The following is a 26167-nucleotide window of genomic DNA, read 5'->3' on the forward strand; positions in this document are numbered from 1 at the left end:
ATCACTCATGTTTCCCTTTGAAGTTGAGCAATCCGTTAACTTTGCAGTTACTCAACAAACACTCAAGTCAGCATGACTTTCAATTCCCTCAAATAGTTTTATTTCACATCAATCATCAGTAATGGAATAGATCAACCCTCTTCCAGCACCTCCTCATCTCGCCATTGTCTGAGACTTTCGTTGAGTATGTCATCCGTTGGAGCCCTGTCCTTGATGTACGTATGGAGCTTGGATGTTTCATCCTGGATAGTGGCTCTCACGCTCACTAGTCCTCGGCCTCCTTCCTTACGGCTAGCATACAGTCTCAAGGTGCTGGATTTGGGATGGAACCCACCATGCATGGTAAGGAGCTTTCGTGTTTTAACATCCGTGGTCTGTATCTCTTCCTTTGGCCACCTTATTATACCCGCAGGGTACCTGATCACTGGCAGGGCGTAGCTGTTTATTGCCCTGGACTTGTTCTTGCCATTGAGCTGGCTTCTTAGGACTTGCCTCACTCGCTGGAGGTATTTGGCCGTTGCCGCTTTCCTTGTTGCCTGTTCAAGGTTGCCATTTGCCTGTGGTATTCCCAGGTACTTGTAACTGTCCTCAATGTCTGCTATTGTTCCTTCTGGGAGTGAGACCCCTTCAGTGTGGACTACCTTGCCTCGCTTTGTTACCATCCTACTGCATTTCTCGAGCCCGAATGACATCCCAATGTCATTGCTGTAGATCCTGGTGGTGTGGATCAGGGAGTCTATGTCCCGTTCGCTCTTGGCGTACAGCTTGATGTCATCCATGTAGAGGAGGTGACTGATCGTGGCCCCGTTCCTGAGGCGGTATCCGTAGCCAGTCTTGTTGATTATTTGGTTTAGGGGGTTCAGACCTATGCAGAACAGCAGTGGGGACAGAGCATCACCTTGGTATATGCCACATTTGATGGACACTTGTGCAAGTGGCTTACCATTGGCCTCGAGGGTGGTTTTCCACAACCTCATCGAGTTCGCAACGAAGCTCTTAGAGTCCTGTTGATGTTGTACAGCTCCAAGCATTCAGTGATCCATGTGTGTGGCATTGAGTCATAGGCTTTCTTGTAATCAATCCAGGCAGTGCACAGGTTGGTATTACGGGACCTGCAGTCTTGGGTGACTGTTCTGTCAACTAGGAGCTGGTGTTTGGCTCCTCTGGTATCTCTACCAATGCCCTTCTGTGCTTTGGTCATGTATTGATCCATGTGCCCGCTTGTCTTAGCTGCGATGATGCCTGACATGAGCTTCCATGTTGTGGAGAGGCAGGTTATTGGCCAGTAGTTGGATGGGACTGCACAACATCAGATTAATATCACTGGGGAGGTGGCTGACGTGGGTTCAACTAGGTGGTCAGCCACATCCACAGGTGAGTTGTCTTAAAAAAGATATCCATGTCACCTGACCCGAGGGTTCATGTACAGTGATGTCACTAGCTTTTATAATAGGGGGTTATCTCGGGAAAAGTAGGAGGCTATTTTGAGATTTCATTAAATATAATGCTGTATTATTTGCTGTGAAAGTTATAGGCAGCAATTAGGCCTTGAGTAGGAGGTCAAAAATAGCTTCCAGCTGCCCTCCAGCAATGAACCTGTAATATAGTAAAACATGATTGCGCACATGTATACAAATTAGCAAGTTGCTAATACATGTATCTGTATTTTTCCTCAAATATACATGATATACAAATGTTATAATTAAAGAATGTAAATATCATTTTAATGCACCTTAATGCACACAGATTAACAGTACTACATACTAAATGTATCTAAGCACTAGAATCGCGAATGTACTATAATTGGTCACTTTGGCTCTAAAACTAAGCATGATCCCCTCATGGAAGGAAGATGGCTGATTGTGTGCTTTTAGATAAGGATAGATGAGTTCCTATGCAAAGCCACAGGCCTCTACAACCTGTGCATCATTTCATTCTGGCTTCTTGAAAATCGATCACTTTTTGTGGGGTTCAAAATTCCACATTGAATATCTCCTCAGTTATTGTCTCCAAAAAGTTCCTGTTCATCCCATATGTGCACAAGGTTGTTTAGAATAGGGGCCAAGTGTTCCTAAACCTTAAATTGTTTCATTTCTAGTAAAATTAAGGCCTCAAACCCTACTCACGAGTAGGATTTTCTTCATTTTAGGCATTTTTGACATGCTGTCATTAAGTTTTGAGAGAAGATATAAAGCTGGGAGTTGTGCTATAACGTCACAAACATGAGTCCTCTCTCTGGAGCAAGTTTGGTGCAGCTGTGGGGTCTGTAGGCTGATTCAGATGCATTTAAAAACTCAAAAAATACCTCAGAGGATTTTCTTGACCATTTTAGGGGTAAACTATGATTTCTCTAAAATACTAATACTCAAAAACTATTTGAGCTAAAGCTCTGACATTTTGTGTACAATGTGATTTTGTTACTATCTTCCACCACAAATTTGCTCAAGCAAATTGAAGATGGTCATGCAACCCCCATCTGTGAGATCACATGGAATGACCCTCCAGTAACCCATATTGCTCTTCTGATCCGAAGATCTAATCTTGCCCCTCTAATTGAGAGGGCAAACCTCACTCCTCTGATTAGTAGATGGTCTCATGTTCCTGATCAATAGATCAATGATAACGTGGCTGCTCTGTCTCTGTGTCGGGCAGGTTGCTCTGAGTGCTACAGACATGGCACTGGCCCTCAACAGGTACCTGTGCACGGCTGTGCTGCCTCTCCTCACTAAATGTGCTCCTCTGTTTGCTGGGACGGAGCCGTTCGCCTCACTAATCGACTCCCTCCTCCACACCGTGTACCGACTGTCCAAAGGCTGTTGCCTCACCAAAGCCCAGAGGGACGCCATTGAGGAGTGTCTGCTTGCCGTTTGTGGGTAAGACCATGCTGCTTTTACTCTTTGATCTGACGTATTTACAGCACTATCAATCAGCATCATACACATGTCAGCATGTGCTTCACTTTACAACATGTTTTCATTAGGTTATTTACAAATCAATTATTTTTGTAATTGATGCCTGATTTCTTTGGTGCTGCTTCTGTTGAAGCCAGACTATTTATGTATAACCAACGACTGAAACATTTTCACAATATAAAAATGAGAAATACTTTGATATATTTAATCATGTTTTTTTTAGGATAATCAACAATTCAGAGTCAATAGAAATGTGTGAAGGCTCCATTAATGCACTGTAATCCTGTCATCCTCACTTAATAATTCTGTTTAAGTAAACCAGAGACTCTGAAGCAAACCACATTTTCTCACATTGCAATGTCACAGTAAACGTGTTTTGGTATCCACGGTCACCTACAAATAACATGCAATGCATTATACTGTATATGATTATAAATAAACAATACAACAAGAAAACATCTCCTCAGTTCATAAGCACCACTGTTCTAAAATGTGCTGTTATATTTACAGTATGAATTCAATTCAGTTTCACTTTCATTGTTTGATTTGCTATCAATATGTTTCAGTTATTTCCAGGGTTCAAATAATTTGCACATTAATGAGTTCTCTATTTATCTACTATTTCAGAAAAAGTTCCAGCTTTTTTTGCTTGTAATAGTTTGTTTTTTTATGATATGGACTACACTAGTGTTGCTGGTGTCCAGTAAATTCAAATCAAAACAGAAAAAGTGTAGACACTTGAGTAGTAGAAACAGAGGATTTTATTGTGTGTTTGTGCAACAAGCCTCACTCGTATGTGCTATCTCACTGATGAACAGAAAACTGAGGCCTTCAATGATGCAGCATCTGCTGAGGAGGTTGGTGTTTGACGTCCCTCTTCTGAATGAGCACACCAAGATGCCTCTGAAGGTGAGGAGGGGAGGAACAGGCTGTTTCTTTCAAGTATTATTATTTCAGAGTGTCATGGATTCTATCTACAAAGTGCATTGTACAGTTTCAATTGTACAGTGTTTGCAATTTACACACCGAGTTACATGTACACACTAATAAAATGTTCCATGCAATGTGCTTTCCCACCACCGGGACCAAGTTGCATCCTAAAGTCTTGCTCAAGGAGTCATTAACTCTAGATTTGATCAAAACAATCTTTTGAGAACTGATCCTGAGCCACTGTTTAGTATCATCTGTGTACTCCACTGTATTAATGTTCCTGTCCTATTCTTTCTCTTCCTGTCTTTTTCTACCTTTTTGACCTTCAATGTTTTTTCAGTCTTTGTATTTTTCATCCTTAGTGTCTCTTTCCTACCATTTCTGTTTTTCTCTGATAATAATAATAATAATAATAATAATAATAATAATAATAATAATAAGAAGAAGAAGAAGAAGAAGAAGAAGAAGAAGAAGAAGAAAAATAATCTTCATCATCATAAAAATATATTTTACTTATCAGTATGCCCAAGGTCATTGTACAATGGAGATGGTAAAAGAAAAACTGTAAAAAGAGCATTGTTAAACTATTCAAGCATTTGCAGGAGTCTGACATTGTTTAAAATGGATATTTATGTTTTAAAAAGATAATATTTAAGATTGAATTCAAAAATGTCCAGAGGGGCTTGAGGGACAGTGAAGCTGAGGTATGAGGCAGATCACAATGTATATAGATGTGCAGGAAGTAAGCATGCCAAAAGTAAGTCTTTGAACTTAGTGCGCTGTTGATTTGGGGGCCATTTGAGTCTATAGAGAGTTTATGGAGAGTGATGTTATGGCTGGGAGCCAGTGTGCAGTGTCCTGAACCCAGAAGCAGACCAGGAGGCAGAGCAGGTGCAAATACAAACGTTTATTTATATTACAAAACCTGGGAGACAGGGATCGGAGACTCCAGAGAGTAGAGTGCACGAGGGAGATGACCTCAACAGGGAGGAGTGCTGGTTGGAGCGAGGAGCCATGGAGCGCATGAATAAAGATGGTGGCTTGGGTGAGAAGCTCAATCTTCTCGCCTCACTGGAGGGCTTAAGAGGTGGGAAGACTCAATTTGTTAATCACCTACAGGTCTGTCAGTGAGAGAGGGTCTGGTGCTGGTGCGAGGTGTGGATCCTCACAGTACGACCCCCCCCCCACACACACACACACACACACACACACAATGGCAGCCTACCCTACCTTCACCATCGGCTCATCCAAGAAGTCAGGAGCACTCCTCCAGACCATATATTGGAAACCATGATCCCAGGGCCACACGTCCAGAATCTTGGACACGGGGAAGGCAGGGTGGTCATCGATGATGGAGGGGGTGGCAGAGGGTCAGCAGGAGGACAAAGAGGGCTCGAGGAGACCGGTTTGAAGAGAGAGACATGGAAGGTTGGGTGTGCCTTGAGGGAGTTAGGGAGCTGAAAGCGAACGGCAGTGGGGTTGATCACCTTGGAGACCAAGAAGGGACCGATGTAGCGGGGAGCCAGCTTCAGCAATTCCACCTGGGGGGGATGGTCTTGGGAGGACAACCACATCATCTGCCCGGGTCTGTATTCCGGATTGGGAGTGCAGTGACGGTCCATGAGTCATTTGTTGGACTCCACAGATCTGGAGAGCGCCACCCTGGCAGATAACCACACCTCCTGAACCCAACAAAAGTGGTCCTTGACCGTGGGGACATCTACATCAAGCTCTTGATCTGGGAACAGGGGAGGTTGAAAGCCGTTACAGACCATGAACAGAGACATCCCAGTGGCTGAGCAGGTGAAGGAGTTGTGGGCATATTCTATCCATGGAAGGTGGGAGCTCCAGGATGAAGGAAGTCATGTACTGGAGAGCCGCCTCGAGGTTTCTGGTTCACCCACTGTGGAATCAGCAGTGATCACAGGAGGCCCACCGGAGGTTGATGGGAGGACTTACTGAGGGCACAGACGGAGCAGGCTGCGACGAACTCCCGGACCTCCCAGGCCATGGCAGGCCACCAGGAACGTTGCTGCAGGAAATAGAGGGTACAGATGGCTCCAGGATGGCAGGTCAGTCTGGAGTCATGCCCCCATTGAAGGACCTGGGAGTGCATGGAGTCCAGAATGTAGATGCGGTCCAGGGGGGCTGCCTGCATCTGGGTTGGCTCCCTGGGCCTCCCAGACGGTCACTTTAATGTCCCAGTCAGTGGCACCCAGGATGTAGGATGAAGGGATGATGAAGTCCAGCAACTCAGAGGAGGAAGGGGAGGAGTTGAGCTGAGACAGGTCATCAGGTTTGATGTTATGAGACCCAGGTCGGTAGGACAGATGGTAATTGAAATGACTCAGGAAGAGGGACCAGCGTGCCTGACGGGAGTTGAGCCTGCGGGCCTGCGAAGGTACTTCACATTCATATGGTCCATCCATATGATGAATGGGACAGTACATGGGCATGATGGAGAAACAGTCGTCCAACCAGTGGCTCCATTCTTGCAGAGCCCACACCACCGCCAGCAGTTCCTGGTTCCCCAAGTCGTAGTTCCTCTCAGCCGGAGAGAGCCTGAGGGAAAAGAAGGTGCAGGGGTGGAGTTTGTGGGAGCCAGGATTCCGTTGGGAGAGCACTGCTCCAACTCCGCTATAGGAGGTGTCTACTTCCACGACAAACTGTCTAGAGGGGTCTGGATGAAGCAGAACCGGAGCGCTGGGGAAGAGGGTCTTTCGGCCGGTGAGCGCTGCAGTTGCTTCCTCAGACCACTGCAATGGAACCTTGGTGGAGGTCAGTTGAGTTAGGGGACAGGTTACTCGACTGTAGTCTCTGATGAAACGGCAGTAAAAGTTGGCATGGAACCAGGACCTGAACACCTGGAACCTCAACAACTCCTTCCGGGTCATTGGGATGGACCTGCGACGGCTTGAACCTTGGCCGGGTCCGGACGGAGTGGCCCCTGTGCGATGATCAAGCCGAGGTGCTGCATGGAGGCATAGTGGAACTCACATTTTTCCGGCTTGACATACAGCCGATGTTCCAGAAAGCATTGGAAGATCAGGCGGACATGTTCCCAGTGCTCCTCCAGTGAGTGGGAAAAAACCAAGATGTCGTCCAAATAAACGAAAACACACTTGTTAAGCATGGACATCATTCATAAAAGTCTGGAACACCGCCAGTGCATTAGTGAGTCCAAACTGCATCACCCGGTACTCAAAATGTCCCAGCGGGGGGTTGAACGCCGTTTTTCATTCATCTCCTTCCCTGATCCGAACGAGATGGTCTGTGTTCCAGAGGTCCAGCTTGGTAAACAACCGGGCCTCACAGAGGGGTTTGAAGGAGGGATCGATGAGAGGAAGAGGCAACCTGTTCTTCACGGTGATGGGGTGCAAGCCCTTGATGTCTATACAGGGACAGAGAGTGGCGTCTTTTTCTTAACAAAGAAAAACCCTGCTGCCACCGGAGCCGGAGAACGAGAACCGGAGATGGACTCGGCAGACCGGAGGCACTAGGAGTGACACTGGAGGCTCCACCTGATGATCGAGGAGTTCCTCCAGTTGAGGTGTGGATTATGCTGGTGCAGCCAAGGGTAACTGAGGACGAGGGGCGTGACCGGAGAAGGGATCACCAGGAGCTGGAGAGTCTCTCGGTGATTGCCGGAGATGACCAGGGTGACAGTTCTCATGCGGTAAACCCGGGAAATCAGCCACCCATCCAGGGCGTTGACGCTTCTGGGAGGAGGCAGGAGCTCCAACGGCAGTCTGAGTTGAGCATCCATGAAGTTGTCGTCGGCTCGCGAATCCACCAGTGCAGAAAGAGTCGCGGACTGTTGGTCCCAGTGGAGGCTGGTGGGCACCTTCATCCAGGTAGAGCCCAAGGTACTGGAGAGATGGCTCATCAGAGGGCTCCCGGTCATTGACGAGCAGCACCTTTTTGGGAGGTGCGAGCAGGATTCCCGAAGATGTCCGCCTTCACCGCAGTCGAGATACAGCTGGTTCTGGATGCACCTGCGTCATTCTCGGGAGTCCAGGTAGGCACCCCCAACTGCATCGGCTCATCTTGTCAGGAGCTCCGGTGCCCCTTGGGAAAGTTGAAGACCGGAGAGCTGGCTGGGATGAGGAGAGTGTGGCAGGGAACGACTGGCGGTCGGCGCGCTCCCACTGCCTCACGTGCAGCCAGTTATCCAAGAGGATAGAGAGTGAGATGAGCTTGTCGAGTGAGGAGAGTTTGTCTCGGGTAGCCAGTTGGTCCTCGAGTCTCTGCAAGAGTCCCTTAGCGTAGATTCCCCATGATCGGTGCCAAGGATGCTCGGAGCGAGGAGTGCACGAGGACCGCAGCTGGAGAGAGCGCTGCGCTGAGAGAAAAAAAAAAGGCCCAACTTTCTTTTTGTTGTTATGGACTCTTATGAGAGCATGCAGGAGCCTTTTTCAGCAGGAGAGTTCACACTCCATGAAGAAGCTGTCGAACTCATAGGTCACACCCCCTCATGACAGGCACACATCTGTGAAGCAATATTTTAAGTTTTCAACTGCACAGCTTATTTCTCGCCTCCAGTGCTTTCAGAAATACATTTCTCTGAAATGTTTCAGTCCGACCCGCAATGTTGGTGTCAGGATTGGTGTATGCTGGATTCAAGCGCCGACAAGACCGGATTGGATAATTGAAAATAAAGTTTATTTGAGTCTCTCCAACGGAGCGGCAGTCTTTAGCGAGGGGTTGTAGGAGGGGAGGTGGGCGTCACGGAGACGGGATCTTCCCAGCAGGACAGAGCGGCACACACCGGGACTGCAGGGAGAACAAACAGAGGTTAGAACACTGAATAGCTTCCCTACACGAAGCGAACAAACTCATAACAAGAGGCTCGAGGGGCCGATTCGAGGTACCGCAGGGTAAACGTCACGATCTGGCAATGAGAGCCTGGGATCCCAGTCCTTAAATACTGGCTTCCCTCATTCGCTCCAGGTGTGCGTCCTGCTTTGTCCACTCCACCTACACTCACACACACACACACACACACACACACACACACACACACACACACACACACACACACACACACACACACACACACACACACACACACACACACACACACACACACACACACACACACACACACACACACACACACACACAAAGAAAAACACAGCAAGAGACATCTGCAGACTGTGGCAGTTGGTCCAGTTTCTTCGACCAGACTGATACTTTTCAGTTTTTCCCAGTGCTTTCTCTCCTTCTCCTGTTCTTTTCTGCCTTTTTCAGTCTCCTGCTTTTTTTCATGTCTTTGTCTGTCGTGTTATGCCTTTTTTCATTTTTCCCCCCCCTGGCTTTTCTGCCTCTGTTCCTGTATCTGTTTGTCTTTCTGTCTTTTTCCTCTCTTTTTGTATTTTATTGTTGGATTGGTTTGGGATTTTTTCTCTGTATCTGTACATGTAATTTCCATCCTGTATATTCATCTCAGAGACATCTACTCTGACAATGTTTGAAACTCAGACTGTTATTGATGTGCTCCTGACCTCCTCCAGCTTTTGACCAACCACTATGAACGCTGCTGGAAGTATTACTGCCTGGCAGGAGGTTGGGGAAACTTTGGAGCAGCTTCAGAGGAGGAGCTTCACCTCTCCAGAAAACTCTTCTGGGGAATATTTGATGCTCTGTCCCACAAGGTGAGGCTCTCATTTAAGTCTGCTCTAGAAATGGAATTAAACCACGATAAATTAGTGTCTAAGTTGATATTTAAAGCACGCTCACTGATCTATTTATATTTTAACAACATCGCAAACTCCATGCATATGAATGACATGATCTTGATTAGCTTTAGCATTGTCACACATTGTTCATGGTCCTACAATTGTAGTTATTATACTATACACTATACACTATGCGCTGTATGCGTGTGGTTAATACTTGGGGTGTATGGTCAGTAAGTCGAGTCGGGGGGTGACAGCGGGGACCTGGAACAGCTGGCCATTGACGTAGGGTCTGTCTACAGTGATGACATATATCATTATCGCATTAACGGGGTGTGTGTGTGTGTGTGTGTGTGTGTGTGTGTGTGTGTGTGTGTGTGTGTGTGTGTGTGTGTGTGTGTGTGTGTGTGTGTGTGTGTGTGTGTGTGTGTGTGTGTGTGTGTGTGTGTGTGTGTGTGCATGCGTACTTGTGTGCAGCGGTATGACCAGGAGCTCTTTAAGCTGGCTCTGCCTTGCCTCAGCGCCGTAGCTGGAGCTGTTCCTCCAGACTACATGGAGTCAAACTACATGGCCATGATGGAGAAGCAGTCGTCCATGGACTCAGAGGGAAACTTCACTCCACAGCCTGCAGACACCTCAAAGTAAGCATTAGACAGTGACAGTCACATCAGTTGTAGATAAAACACTGTCTGTTCTTTTGCCCCATTGAGTGTTTCTGTTCTTCAGTGTGACTGTCCCAGAGAAACTGGATTACTTCATTAACAGATACGCAGAGCACAACCATGAGAAGTGGTGTATAGAAAAGGTAAAGATAACACTTTGTGGTTTCATGCTAATTATTCATATATTATTGATATGATTGTATTTTAACTACAGTTAATTAGGTAACAAGTTGTAGTTATGTTTTATCCTGGGGTTTGATGACTATCAGACTTCACAGGCTTCTCTGTAAGTCTTTTAATGGCTTTTACACTGACTCTATGTATGTTTTCCAGTTTTCCAGTGGTTGGTCATTTGGAGATCAGTTCTGTGAAATCAGCAAGAGCCACCCGCTACTGAAACCATACAAAGGACTTTCTGAGAAGGTCTGTGCACCTTAAAGTGGAATAAACACATTCCTAAACAGGCCTGATCTGTACCGTTGGATTTGGTGTTTAAAGCAGAATATCTGCTATATATATTATATATAGCATTATATTATATATAATATATCATATTTCCCTCTCGCAAATAAAAACAATCTGCAGTTGCTCAATGATCACTGTGCACTGGCTCAAATGTCCAGAGCACAATAGAACTCACATACACAAAGTAGCTCTTCATTACAGTTGATATTAATGTAGTTCACTTATCAGTTTCAATTAATCAGTTCCAAAGTCCTCCCCTCTGCCTCAGCATTTGAACGCATCAGGATGAGTCAGAGAAATATGAACCAATCAGGGTTCGCCTTTCAAAAGGTTTATACCACATGGTATCAATGGATCAATCACATTGCTCATTACTGGGCTTAATGCAAACCGAACCTCAGAGAAAGTCGTGATGGTCATTTTACAAATATTTTAGACAGCATTGAGCAACACATCTCCTATTTTTTCAGCCGTCTTTTCCGAAAAATGACGGCTGGACGACTCGCGGCCGAAAACTATGTTTCAAGGCCACCAAATTACTTGCCACCAATTACCACCTTCTGTGGGTAAAATGGAGCAAGTAATTAAGAGCCTCAATTTTAAGGTTCAGGGTTATTTTGTTTGCCTTGGGTCTTTCCTGATTCCCAAATCTGTTCAATCGTCTGTATCTTCCCGTTATAAAACACCAAGACAATGTGTCAGTCACATTTTATCTAATAAGTTGATACCTTTCATCAGTGTGCCTTTCATCCTCTATTTTATTAATTCATTCTACTCATTTGATGATAAGATAAAGATAAATTAAAATAAAGGGTTCCATACATAAAAACTTTACTCTTTCTTGATTTTGGACCGCAACAACCATTAACAACAAATCTTTTTAATGTAAAATCCTTCAGGAAGTCCAAAAACAACCTCGTTTTGTTCCTCCCAGTGAGAAGTGCATTAATAATGTGACTTTTCGGTCTCAATCTGTGAGAGTTTGGAGCTTTAATGTATTAAGTTCATTGGAAGCATTGTGTCTGCTCTGCTGTTGATGCAGCTTTAATGACTGTAAGAGAGAACCTTTAACTTTCTTGAGTTAGAATCTGGCACAAGTGGGAATGTGTGAACCAGAGGACGGATAGATGCCCCTATCTGGAGTAAATCACAGACAATTTATTTATCTACAGTTATATGACTGTCAGAAAATCCAAACCATGTGTAGTATGTGGTCTTTTTATGTATTTGATCAATTCACTATCTATTTGAATGTCTTTGCATTTTCATGTGTTTCAAATTTTATGTAGGAACACCTTTATTTTTATCCTGGTTTTTCATCCTATTCTCTTTATTTGGAATTTATGCTACAATGTATTGTGTTTTGTATAGATATAAAATGTTTTGGGTAACTGGAAAATTGTCTGATCTTTTTTCAGTTGTTTTTTTTTCTCGTTTACAGTCAGAGAACTTCCTCTGTGCAGATCTTCTGACACTGATGAATTATGAGAACTAATCCACTGTTATGCACACTGTCCTTGTGTTGTGAGGCTTTGTCCCATTGAGCAGGTTTGACGTTGGGTCCTGATGTTGCAGGACAAAGAGGCGCACTGCAGCTCTGTCAGAGAGTCTCTGAAGACCATGCTGTCTCGGGGCTGGTGCATTGATCGGATCAGAGAGGGAGACCCTGCACACCTACACAACAAGTCCAGGAGGATTTCACAGGCCAGCCAGGTACACGTTGTTAGGTCTCCGTCCGTGCTTGCATCTGCATCTGCGTCTCCGTCCTCCCATCCCTTGTGACATGTGTTTGTGTGGCTGCTGCTCCTGTGTGTCTTCCCATGTGTTTCCAATTATCCAACTGTCTTCTCCTCTGTGTGCCCATTACCCTCATGTGCACCACCTGTGTTCTCCCCAATTAGAGCTTCTTCTCCTGCTATTTTTGGCCATGATTCCATGTACCCAGGTATTTGAAAAAACTGTGATATTTCTCCTAGGCCACATTTACACGTAGCCAGGTATCTGAAAGAACGGTGATATTTCTCTGTGTTTGGGCCATGCATTTCCACATTAACGCAGCTACGACTCACCACAAGCTATGATGAAAGTCACCCAGAGTAGTCCCAAGATATTTATAACTATTGACAGTGTCCCTTGCCTGGCCTTTGATGATAGTCTTTTGCTATTTGTGGGGCTTTTTCTCAAATCAATGCACATGTCCTTTGTTCCCTGTATATTAAGTTTAAGGAAAGCTTCATCACGCCAGGCTGCAAATTCACCAACAACAGGAGACTGGAAGGAGACTGACTATACAGTCATCTGCAAATTTGATTAGAAATGTGTTGTCATGCTGACTGTGGCAGTTGTTTGTGTATAAAATATAGAGAAGAGGGGAAAGGATGCAGCCCTGTGGAGACCTGGTGGATGATGGAATCTCCCCCGACATTCACCCTCACCCCCTGTGTTCTGAATGTTAAAAAGTCAAGAATCCAGTCTAAAATATTAAAATCCAGGTTAAAATTGTTAAGAGGTTTGTCGATTAAAATGTGGGGCTGAGTTGTGGTAAAAGGAGATGGGAAACCTGCATATAGCAGCCAAGCATGGTTTAAATGATGTTTAAAAAGCAGATTTAATTAAGTGGCAGTGGCATCATCAACTCCCCGACAAGCCCCGGAGGCAAACTGTGTAGGCTCAAGTAAGTGTTAGGTTTTGGTGTGAAGTTCTCGCTTAATCAGGCTTTCAAAGGACTTCATAACAAGGGAAGTTAGGGCCACAGGTCTAAAATCATTAAAAACTTTGGGGTGGTTAGTTTTAGCCACAGGTATCACTGTGGACTGCTTCCAGCTCCTCGGCACCGTCTGCTGGTTGAGTGACAGATGGAAGATATAATGAAAAATGGGAGCCAGTTGTTCTTGTTGTTTCTGGTCAGGCAGGTGACGCACTTATAGAAGTCCAAGTAAACACCATTATGCATGTGCTTCTGAATTCATGTTGAAATGACACATTGGCTTCAAGTTCATCGGTTTTATTCTGGAGAGACTGTGAGGATGATGGAGGGCAGAGGAATCTGAGAGAGAGAGACGCTGTCGACCACGCCTCCTTGTTCTGCGATGCAGAGCATTCAATTCTTTGTTATCACTGTCCTTAGGGTTATTAAAAGAGTCCAAGCTTGAAAAGATCCGATCCAGAGGAGGAGAGACTGCCTGGTCGCTCCACTGTACAAGAAACTATTTGGCTGTATTGTGTCTGAGCTGGCTGATGGAATGACAGCTGTAGATTGATGGAAAGGCAGAACACCAACCACACGGGAAAACATGCTATTAAACTCCATTTTAAGTAGAGTTCAGTCTTTTAGTTTAGGTTCATACCTACCTTGTTGATCAGGCAGAGCTGCTGTATCACGCCAGGATAACATAGAAACCACTTAAAAAACGTACACTGACAGACACAAGTGCTTGCTTCCGGTGTCTGCACAACTTTATATTAAACATCACCTTCAGACTTTCAATATAGACCTTTTGAACTCTATTTTCTGCCAAGTCTACTTATGGGTCGACCACATTTGTGACACACAACACTAATTTTTTATGTTACAGTCATCATATCAAACATCTCACAGTGAATCTTCCATTCACAGCTTTCCTTTGAAGGCGTCCCAGCTTTCAACCCGAGGCCCATCGATATGAGCAATGTCACCCTGTCCAGAGACATGCAGGTGAGCAGAACCACCACATGACATCCTCTCATCAGGTATCTCTTAAATCCTTCACAAATGTAGAGGAAATATTATATATAAAGACATTGAATAACATATTTTTTCCAGTCTATGGCAGAACTGCTTGCAGAGAATTATCACAATATCTGGGCCAGAAAAAAGAAAATGGAGCTGGAAGCCAAAGGTACATCTGATACAACACCTCTATATATACCTACCTCTGTACATTTGTCCTGGTCAGTCGTGTTTTTAGTAAGCCCAAGGATATTCTGCCCTGTACAAATGTACAGTTTTGTTGTTTTCCACTAACAACGAGATTTTCAGCCATTTGAGATGAAAGATCGGAATGTGGGAGAATTGCTGGTAAAACGACACTCATATCGGTCGGCTTTGTGCTCAGCTCTAGAACGTCCGAGGTATCGGTGGTAAGCCTGCAACCACTATTGGACTGTGTCTGATATTTAGGGAGTCAAAACAGCAGCTGCGATCATGTCAACTTCAACAAACCAATAGAAATGCAGGATGACATGACGTAGGTATTTGCGTGATACCTGAAGGCTAACGTAAAGTGTTAGTACATGCTCACAAGTACTTACTTCAAGCTCTCTTTGCAAAGTTGGAATCCCCAGTTTGCCTCTCTTTCCGAGCCACGACTGCATCCATGTTCTCCCCTTCCTGTTTTGGGGGATTTTTCTCAAGACAGAAGAATACTGCAAGGGCAAGAGTTCTATTCATACTTAGCACCTTTATATTTTCTGAATGGATGGTGCACGCTTGTGATGTTTTGTTCTTGCGTAATCACATCGTCTGCACAAATTCAGCTCATAGTCTGCAAAGCCAATTATTTAAGTTCGTCTCGTACAATCGTGAACAGTGTGAAGGCTTTTATGACCCTGGTGGCTGGAACTTGTGCATTTGTACCTGTCTGTGTCATCTCTTCTTTGTTTTCAGGGTTAAACCCTTGAACTCTTGAAGTCTAATGTCATAATTCAATCAACTATTAGCTTGTTATAATCTAAGGTCGAGGTGTCATAGCAATGTTTTACGTTTTTTAATATTATTCTGCACACAAGTTAGGACACAGAAGCAACTGTTAGTCTCTTTTTTTTCTTTTCAGTGACATGATTTCATGAATTTCAACTCAAACTTTAGTAAACTTCTAAAACTAATTTGCATTGAATATACAGTGTAAAGTAGAAGCAGATGGTAAGCCACTTTATTGTATAATTTTCCAAACTGTAAATATCACCGCAAATATCAGGTATGCTTCATGATCCATTTCATTTTCCTACCATCCTGCCATGGTCTCAGGTGGAGGAAATCATCCACTGCTGGTTCCTTATGACACTCTGACGGCCAAAGAGAAATCCAAAGACAGAGTAAAAGCACAAGACATCCTAAAGTTCCTACAGATCAACGGCTATACTGTGTCCAGGTAGGAAATCAGAAATGTGGCCATGATTAATTGTCATGTAAAGTTAATCTAAATTATTACATTTTAATGTGTCTGATTAAAATGTGTGTGATGCTGTGCTGTGTATGTACAGGATGTCTATATGACTTGGTGATGCAATGCATTCTCAGCCAAAAGTAGAGACATTCCTGGTATGGTTTGGTTAACCTGCAAACAGGCGGAAACAGAGTAAAACCTACTATTCCAATGTGATATGACAGCAGGGACTCTGGGTAATATTTCAGTTTGCATTTGATTTAAACCTGATTAAAGTGCTACTAGAAAATGGCACAAGAACAGCACAAATAGCTAAGTAGAACAAGAGCAATCAGAGTTCTCTATGGTCTCGAGACAACCTCTCCACCCAGTTACATATCCCATATGTATGGGGGATGACCCCCCTGCTCGTCAGGGTACATGGATATATCTTGAAGACACTCCAGCTTGCCCGGTCACGCGCCACAGGTTACCTACAAAGCACCTCTGTGGGTGTGAATTCAGTGATTGCGTTATCTCCACTCGGTCAGGGTGCAGTGGGTCAATCCGTTCTACTCTTAGAAAAAAAGAACATCTGTGTGTGTTACAGCATTTATCTGCTTACGTGTTGTGGTTGGACGTCTGTCAGGCAGCCTCCCTGGATTTCTGATTCCTTACACATTAGACTTGTTTCTTCTCTAATAACCAGTTCTGTGGCTGTGGTCCCCTTACCGGCATATTGTCCCAGTCGATTGAACTGCGCTCTCTTACCAACTTTGAGGGAGACCGGGAGGACCAGCGCCTGTCTATGCTACGCCCAGTTAGAGCTCTGGCAGAGTACATCCAGAACACATGGTCTGACAGGAAGACCGATCAGCTTTTCGTTTCTTTTGACACCAGCAAATTGGGCAGGCCCCTGTCAAAATCGAGCTTGTCCCTCTGGATTGTGGAAACAGACCTGCTTGGGGATGCCTGTCCCGTCCGGGGTTCCAGCACACTCAACCCATGCCAGGCACCTCCTGGGCGTTATGGCGAGGTGCTTCACTGGCTGCCATTGTGCAGCAGCCAACATGGTCATCTGAGTCCACCTTTGGGAAGTTCTGCCTTTTAAATGTCACCACTCATCCCTCTTTTGCGGAGCGAGTGCTTGGCGTGGCTCATTGGTAGATGACTGGACAGACACCAGGCCTCTGCCAATGTGTAGGATCTCCTTTGTGACTTACTCATCATCGACCTGAGTCTCCTCGATGGCGTTGGCCTTTGCATCTTGCGAGGCCTTACTGATGTTCCTTGGGTCCTTGTGGCATCTTGCGGTCTGACCTAAGCTGTCTCTCCACTTTTCAGGCTTGGCCCTTGCGTCTTGCAAGGCATCATCTGATTGATGTGTAAATAGGTCATCGGTCACATTTTAGTGTGTTGGGTTATGGGCTACACCGTCTCCTCACGGGGTGTCTTAAAGAGTTACCCCATACACATGGAATATGTAACTGGGTGGAGAGATAGTCTCTCACTCAGAGAACCAAGGTTACAATGTAACCATATGATTTTTGATGTCCGACAAAATATTTCCAGATTACCTCAAAAATTGATTGGAACCTTCCATGGCCTAATATCTATATGTGGTGAAAATTTCATCAAAACAGGTGCAGGAGTCTTGACGTAATCTTGCTCACAGAAAGACAGACAAACAAACATATGCCGATAATTGTATTACGTCATAAACGTAATAAAAATATCCACTTTGGATTACCATGTCCCAACAATAGGATAAATATGATAGAATATGATAGAAGTTATACAGTTTAGATATACTTCAGTGTCAGAAGTTAAGATGAAAAGGGCCTCAAAATGCAGATGGATTTAAAAATTACTTATATTCAGACATCTCATGAAAATCTCTGCACACAAAAGCCAAAAACAGTGTTGAATGATAATTTTTCTGCCCTCTGGCAATTTGTATTATGAAACCAACATTAAAATGTTGTTGTTAAAATGCATGAACTCAGAAACACTGAAAACCACAATCTGTGGACAGTTCACCACTGCGCCACAGGTTCAAGATGAACTTGAATTTCTGTTGATTCATGCTTGACTGGGCTCATCACATCCCAAACAAACTGATACAAGTCTGGTTTCCAGAGGGGTGAAGTCTCAGGAGCTCGACACTCCAGCAATAGAGAAACGATTCGCCTACACCTTCCTCCAGCAGCTCATCACCTACGTGGACCAAGCCCACCAACACATGATGGAGTTTGGTGAGTCTTCACTCTGCATTGGCTCCTTGTATACACTTGATTTTAAAATATAACTGATACTTTTAAAAGCTTGTCTGGACTCGTCAATGAGACACCTCGAAGCCAAGCTGGCTTTATAGAATTTCTCCACTCTGGGAGCTGCATTTTTTTGTTTTATTATAATTTCAGACTTCTAAAACAGTGCACTGTGTGACTGATCTGCCAAAAACAGTGCGTTTATGTGATAAGGCCTTCTGGTGTGGACAGATCCAAAACCTCAGACAGTTTTCCCTCTTCTCACTCATTCACTGAGCAAAACAAGAGTTCTTCTCAGTTACTTTACTGAGGTGATGACATTTGAATGCTCTGATTTGTTTCACAACAGTACAGAAACACAGATGAAAGCAGCCCAGCCCATTACGGTGACGACACGTTAGGCAGAGACAAAAACAAACATCCCTTTAAAATACATATTTTTTTCACACCTTCAAAATAGTTGTATGCACAGTGCGTACAGGACTCTGGCTGCTGGCGCCACTGACCCTGATAACTCTTCAGTACCTGTAGACACACTGATAGTCTCCTGTTTTAATCCATTCTACAGATGTTGGGACAAGGTCAAAGAGAGAGAAGATTCCCCATGAACAGCAGATCAAGTTCTTTGGAAAGGTCAACAACTTTCTCTCTATTTTCTTAAGTGTGTGTTCTTCGGGGGGGTTGTGGTGGATTTCACATAGGACGTTTCCAGAAACATCCATCAGTAAAGAGAAAGTGGTGGGATATTGACACAGGAGAAATATTCCCATGTGGTATGTTCTAAAAAGCTCTTGTTAAAGGCTTTTCTGTATTTATTTCAGGTAGTCACTCTTTATATTTGCTGTTCTCCTCCTAGGTGGTCCTTCCATTGGTGGACCAGTACTTCAAAAACCACAGGTTGTACTTCCTGTCTACAGCCATCCATCCAATCAGCAGTGGTGGCCACGCCTCCAACAAAGAGAAGGAGATGGTGACCAGGTGAGTGAGGCAAGTGAAGCAACAGAAACAATTTCAATCTGGAATTAATAAAGTATTTCTATTACCGGGCTTCACATTTTGTTTAAGATTAGCTGATAACTCGTCTTTTATCAGTAGATTATTTAGATAGTAATCAGCTCAGTAGTTATGTACTGAGGTCTAGTTTTAGAAAACACAAGGAAAAAATATTCTTGTTAACATCATGCTTCAGATGAACAGAAGTCATAAATGCAGATTAGGTTCAGCCCTTTTTGATAGTTGACACAATCTGTTGAAATGAACCAACTTCCCTGTTGTTTTATCAAAGTTTTTTACATATCTGGTGACAGCTGAAACTATTTAATAAATCATGAAGATTGAAAGTCATTCATTTGTTACACTGATGTATATGCTGGGTTAGTTTGAATACTCCATACTAATCTGCACTAAAGGTTTTCTTATTGAATTATCTTCTGATCTCTTTGACATGTGGACACTTTTATAACTGCTCCTCTGGTTTCCTCTCTCTCCCATTAACTTTCCCTCCATGTTCCTCTGGTCTTTCTCTTTCTCCTCTTTCTCTTCTTCAGTCTTTTCTGCAAACTGGGAGTTCTTGTCAGACACAGGATATCGTTGTTTGGTAAGAACACTGCAGCATGTTGGATGGTTTCTTTCCACGTGTTTGCAGAAACGTTTGCAAAGCATTTAGATTCTGTAATCTGTCTTCGTGTTCAGCTGCTCACACTTTCCAACCTCTGTGTTTGTTGGCTGATAGATGCTTTTTGTTCTGTCCATCCTGTGATCAGTGAAACATGGTTTTAACAGAACATGGTTGCTCATATCGTGTCTTCAAGGAAAATACATATGCGTTTGCAAAATGATGCTCAGTAGCGTGGAATAAATCTTTTACATAAATTTACAGAGAAACTTATTGAAATGAGAGACTTGTATTTGTATAAATTGTGAAATACCGATTGGATCAGCTGTGTAGAGGCTGGTAACTGTACCCAGCGCTTCAATGAGCTAATCAGCAGACAATAATGGCGTTTTTCCACAAGTATCTTTTCGGCCTAACTCAGCTCACCTCAACTCAACTCAGTTTCATTAATTTTCCATTACGTTAAAGTTCCACTGCGGTGTGGTCGGAATCAGCGGAGCTTTGGTTTCAGTTCAACTGGTGCCCCTATTAACTGGTGATCTTGTTCTGCCTCTAGCTTAGCAGCAACTTAAACTAAGACAAACAAATAAGACAAACAAATGGTAGCATACTAAACTTTAATGGGAATGCGGCTCAATGGCGTTGACCAGGACAGCTATGGATTTTGTTTGGGTTTTTAACATCTAACATCTGCTGTGAAAATGGGATGCTTGAGGATGCCGGTCACAAGTTAACAGGGAAACCAGTTAATCCAAAACACCGGTGGTATCTGTGCCTCGGAGATCTCTTGATATTAGTTGTTCTATGTGGATCTGCTGCTGAATCCTCTGGTCGGCCGCCAGACAAAGAGACGTCTGCACCTGGTCGCTGCTCCACAGGGTTTATTTCTGTGCATCTATCTCTGAATGTTCTTGTTGTGATCGGATTTAACAAAATGTCGGGGGTTAATGAGCCGCTCTCCTGACTCATTGGTGTCGTCTCACACCAGCCAATCAGCGGTCTGCCCTCTGCTGACATCACATTGTCTACTCGCCTCAACTCGCTTGTGTTGGGACCATTATGTCCTCATATGGATCACTATTTATGTTTTGGTTGGCTATCGATAATGATTAATAATTATCAAAGATAGTTATTAATAATGTTGAAATTTAATCTGATCTGCATCAGATACCTCGGAGCACCACCTGTCTTAACAGGAAATGATAGCCAATTCAGTTATATCAGTCTCATAAGATATACTAAACAGTTAATCAGGAATTTGAATTAATAGTGAAATTAATTACAATTACCAGAATTAACAGTAAAGCTTGAAGGATTTTGGAGTTCTTAACACAGAAGAGGTCGACATTTCATTCACCTTTGTGCACATTAATAAAACAGCAAGTATGATTCCAAAAATATATTTATTAACAATGAAAACAAATAAAACACAGATTCTAACTACCTATATACAGCTGGGTGTGTGTAGGTGCATGTGTGTGTGTGTGTGGAGAGAGAAAGAGAGAGAGAGAGTTGGAGGGAGCGTGTGTGTGTGTGACGTGTGATGGAACTACAAAACAAGATGGCGGATCACAAGAAACTACATTCCAAATGGAGGTTGTCAGAGAACAGGAGGTCTGTCCTTTACAGCTCGGCCATGTGCTGATAGCAAAAGAACAATAGAAGCTAGCCACAGCATCTGCTTCTGTGTGTCTCTGCTAAGGGACCATTTCTAGAATGAGTTTATGTGAATGAGACTTGTCTTGTAAAACGTCAGGAGTCGTCAGATGGTGTTCGGTTACGGTGTGATGTTGTCTTTGATGTGATATGTGTAGGGTTGCGAGTTAACAAGTTAGTAAAGCAGATTAGCATGCAGACCCTGTGTCTGTGGCAGAGCTAACAGTGGTTTACAGGTTGATAACGGTGCCTAATATCATTATCAACAGAACGCGATCACTGTAACAGAATCAACACATCTTCATAAAGTTAAACAGTTCTATGCATAGCATCAAGTTTAACTAATCTCAAGTAATGCCCAGTTGTTACCACTTCCTTGGAAGAGTTCAGTTGTCGTGCTGGAGGGAAGCTGGTGCCTTCTCCTGTAGTTAGCACCTCCTGCTAACTGTGGTTGCTGGTTCTGCAGGCTGAGAAGAAGAAGGTGGAGTTGGTGTTTCAGGAGCTGTCCTTCTTTGCAGCGCCTGGCTGTCCCTTTGTTCAGACTGAGGAGCTGATCGCTCAGGTCTGTGATGGCTTTCCTGCTTGTTCAGGAAAAACACAAAGAAGTTCTGTGAGGGTCCCTGGTCCCGTCCTGGAGGAACCGGTTGGTTTCCCTGGAGAGCAGACTCTGGGTGCTGGTCTCTGGATCAGGGGAAGGTCTGACCCTCGTGGTGGGTCAGCAGATGAGTTGAGGAGTGGAGGCCTCTGGTTGCCGGCCTCTCGTGTTAGCTGTGTGCTAACACTGGATGAGCTGCTCTGCAGCAACCCACCTCCTTGGAGTTTGCTTTGCAAGAGTGCCTTGAGCGGAGGCTGGGTGAAAGCCTTTTGTCCACGTGTGACTTCAGAGGTGTCGACGCCTGAGAGCTTCAACCAATCAGTGACTGGCTGATTGCATGGGGGAGGAGTCTTGTGAGCAGAAAGGGGGGAGGAAGGTCCTGGAGAATGTCCCCCCTTCCCCACTCTAGGTGTGAAAGGCCATCACATTCCTGGGTCAGAATTCATGTCATGACTGCGTCTCATGACAAATGAATATTGTCTCTCCCCAGAAATGAACAAACTTTCTGTGGTCCTGCAGATCCCAACATCCCCCCTGTGTCTTCAGAAGCAGACTCGATGTGTGACTCTGAGGGCACACACGTTCAGTCCACAGATAAGAAAGTTCATTCATCATTTCATCAGTTCATCCGTTCATCAGTTCATTCATGTGGTAACATCTGGACATTTGGTAACCAACTGGGCATTGTTGGTACTATCTATCGCTGCTATGCAAGAGTAGTACAAAACAATCCTTCAGGTTATTGAACAAAATTCAGATAAACCACAATGACACTGGCATGATGTGAAATAACTAACTTGTTTCCCACTAGGTGTTAGTGAGACACAGGGTTGTTAGTTAGAATGGGTTAAGGTGAGAAGGAGGAAAGGTGTCACCTTGATGAGAGGCATGGAAATGCATGTACATGACTCTGTGTAAGTCATAATGAGTCCTAACTAGTGTTTCAAACTAGCTATGTGTCTGACAAGGTTGTGCACAAAATATAATCCAAGTGTACTTGTTAAGTGGACAGTGGTGTTTTGAGTCCAATCAGAAGTTAGGCTTACCAAGTTAATAGCAGGGTGTCTTGCTATTACTGTTTAGGGACGGAGTTTCTGCTGCTGCTGACAACTCAAGTCTGCCTAACTGCAGGAAGCAAGGTGGCTACATTGGATTAGCATTAGTGTTCATGTCGGTGCAGGGATGGACTATGAGGAGCCCTGGAGCGTCTGTGGTTTGCTCGGGGCTCCGGGCGGTAACGCTCCTGGTTGTGGGAGACAGAGAGACGGTCGGAGGCGTTGTCCCTGTCTGAGAAGTCCTGACTGTGCCTGGAACTGTCAGAACTGTCAGAGTGGGCGTCGCTGTCAGACCGGTCACTGTGCACGTCTTGGTTTTGAGACAGAATCTCCCAGTATGGTCTTCTGCAGCTTCTGTTCTGAGCATGGCCATCTCTAGGCAGCTGTGGGATGCAGCGGTTACGCTTCTGGGTTCCCTGCTGTCTTTTCACACCCCCCCTCGACCTGTTGTGAGAGGGGTGTGGGGGAGAAAATCTGTTTGACACTGTAGGATTGGAACTGGCAGGTTCAGATGGTTTTGCGATGATTTTGGAAGTGACAGCAGTTTCCCAGACTGCTTGTGTGATCTTCCTGAGTTCATGCATGGATGGAATACCTTTAAGTGTCATGAGTGCAACGTGAACACGTATGGAAGGGTGCAGGTTACGCAAGAACATGGATTTTAACTTTGGGTTCTCTTCCAAGCCCGGTGTGTTTCTACCCTGAAAGTACATGTGTCTCAAACGTTGATAAAAATCCCTGGGATTTTCAAGACGTGAATGTTTAATTTGGAGAGCTCCAACTATACAGTCAGTTTCATCAACGGCAGAAGAAAATTCTTCCGTCATCGCTTGGCGAAGCTGAGTGTAGTTGTCTTGCACACTGGGAGGTTGTGTTTGGATAAACTTATGGACCGCTCGTGAGCTGGTTTTCCGCAAAAAGAGAATCCTTTCCCTGTCGGTGGCGTGTGGAAGATCAACTAGATGAGTGTCTAACTCTCTCAAATAATCCTCAATATGTTGATCAGAGTTGTCTGGATCAAATATTGGCATGACTTCTGCTAAAAATGTCAGCTCTTTAAAGCGAGGGAACTTGGATTTCCTCTCTGATAAAGGCAGGACTAAATTAGCATTTGAAAAGGTATGGCTTGGCTCACATACCTCAGGTCTGGGAGGTGTGTCGGGGGGAGCTGTGAAGCAGCTGACCCCCCTTCTCCTGTTGACCTGGGAGTCACAAGATGGATGAGAGGGACTTTGATCAGAGAATCTGGAAGATAATCTTACTGTCTCCTCAAAATCTGAGTCCGAAAACTGGGAAGTCAAGTCATTGCAGTCCCTGTCTGTTGACAGACAGGTTGCAAATGACTGGAGTCCCAAAGACATTGACTCGGTTGGAACAGATTTCACCGTCTGTGGGGATCCCTGCTCCTCTTCCACAGAGGATGAATCTGAAAAACCAGAGTCACATTGGCTGGAAGATCTGACTGGGGTTAGATTCTCTGATCTAAGCCTGAACAGTTCTTCTCTTTGTGAGCAGAGTTCTGACTCTGCTGCGTGTAGATCTTTTAAGTAGTGTAATGCTTTTCTACTCGCTGTCCCAGTTAATGGAGGAGAGAAGCATTTTGCACTTTCAAAAGTTCTACTTCCTTTTCTAAGTCTGCTTTAACTTTACAGGCGAGGGTGGTTTGCCTATGAAAGATTAGAAGCAAACATCTCAACAATGAACCATGGGATGCAGTCTGTGCATTACCAGAACCACTAATTAGAGAGATCATCTCTTCATTGCATTCAACCAGACTCAATCTGCCAATGAGGTCCGTGAAACCAGGTTTCAAGCTTTTTGCAATTGAAGCGATCAACTCGTCCAAATTATTGATTTCCATTGTTTCAAAAGGGATGCTGATGATGAGGCTAAGATTAAGTTATCGTTTGAAACTTAAATGTGTGTTTATGGAGTTGTCTAGCAGACACCATAAAATGTTCCTGTGGTTAGCCTGATCAAAGGATTGTTCTTCTCTGTGTGGTGAGGGGGACTCCCTGTGGAGAGAGAGCTTCACACACACAGATAAGATCAGGTAGGAATTTACGATTGCAAATGCGTACCAGGGTTAAAACATACACTAACTACAATGCATGGCAGTGTCAGTCAGGAAAAGTTTTAAATTTAACTCAAGCTGGAATTTGGGAATAACAGCAAGGTAAAAACTTCACAGTGTTTTGGTCACTGTGGCGAAAATGCTCTTATGCTGATATGCGTTGGCAGTATCAGCTGATTCTCACTCACTCTTGAAGTATCACACGGCCGGTGGCACTGGTGTGATAAGTTTAAGGACAATAGACTCACCAACTTTGCTTCTAGTTGCATTGAATGGGTGTCATTCGAATGCTAATGTTTCACTGCAGGGCAGTAACTTGGAGACATCAGCTGGAGCAGCAACTCCAGTGTAACTCAAAGGGCTTATTTACTCACACACTGTCTCTCAATTTTGATTCAGTTGTGAATAAAATAATTTTCACCACATCATACTTTTGTAAGTACGGCTGGATGTCTACTGCGGTAGCAGGAAGACAATGGTGGATGTGAAAACTTTGGGAGATTTCACACCGGAATCAGAGATTTTTGGTTTGTACCAAAGTGTATGCTGATATTAATATTGCACAAATATGAATGAAAGTCGACTTTGCTATGCCTCACACGGGGCACCATTATGTTGGGACCATTATGTCCTCATATGGATCACTATTTATGTTTTGGTTGGCTATCGATAATGATTAATAATTATCAAAGATAGTTATTAATAATGTTGAAATTTAATCTGATCTGCATCAGATACCTCGGAGCACCACCTGTCTTAACAGGAAATGATAGCCAATTCAGTTATATCAGTCTCATAAGATATACTAAACAGTTAATCAGGAATTTGAATTAATAGTGAAATTAATTACAATTACCAGAATTAACAGTAAAGCTTGAAGGATTTTGGAGTTCTTAACACAGAAGAGGTCGACATTTCATTCACCTTTGTGCACATTAATAAAACAGCAAGTATGATTCCAAAAATATATTTATTAACAATGAAAACAAATAAAACACAGATTCTAACTACCTATATACAGCTGGGTGTGTGTAGGTGCATGTGTGTGTGTGTGTGGAGAGAGAAAGAGAGAGAGAGAGTTGGAGGGAGCGTGTGTGTGTGTGACGTGTGATGGAACTACAAAACAAGATGG

At 44.1% G+C, this 26167-nt stretch overlaps 1 protein-coding gene across 1 annotated transcript in view; it reads left to right on the plus strand.

Moving 5' to 3' along the window:
• Nucleotides 1-26167, plus strand: part of ryr2a (ryanodine receptor 2a (cardiac)) — a gene marked incomplete at both ends in the record, with an annotated part of 435130 nt that overhangs the window by 255001 nt on the left and 153962 nt on the right. Inside the window, 13 exons of the mRNA XM_080517507.1 lie at nt 2653-2873; nt 3731-3821; nt 9356-9496; nt 9998-10161; nt 10247-10325; nt 12223-12360; nt 14264-14341; nt 14450-14525; nt 15653-15776; nt 17910-18025; nt 18609-18673; nt 18897-19018; nt 19588-19637. Coding sequence (XP_080373633.1) covers nt 2653-2873; nt 3731-3821; nt 9356-9496; nt 9998-10161; nt 10247-10325; nt 12223-12360; nt 14264-14341; nt 14450-14525; nt 15653-15776; nt 17910-18025; nt 18609-18673; nt 18897-19018; nt 19588-19637 — 1465 coding nt within the window. The remainder of the gene's footprint in view (nt 1-2652; nt 2874-3730; nt 3822-9355; nt 9497-9997; nt 10162-10246; nt 10326-12222; nt 12361-14263; nt 14342-14449; nt 14526-15652; nt 15777-17909; nt 18026-18608; nt 18674-18896; nt 19019-19587; nt 19638-26167) is intronic.

The sequence above is a fragment of the Blennius ocellaris genome (assembly GCF_963422515.1).
Source record: "Blennius ocellaris genome assembly, chromosome: 21".
In the NCBI taxonomy this organism is placed as follows: Eukaryota; Metazoa; Chordata; class Actinopteri; order Blenniiformes; family Blenniidae; genus Blennius; species Blennius ocellaris.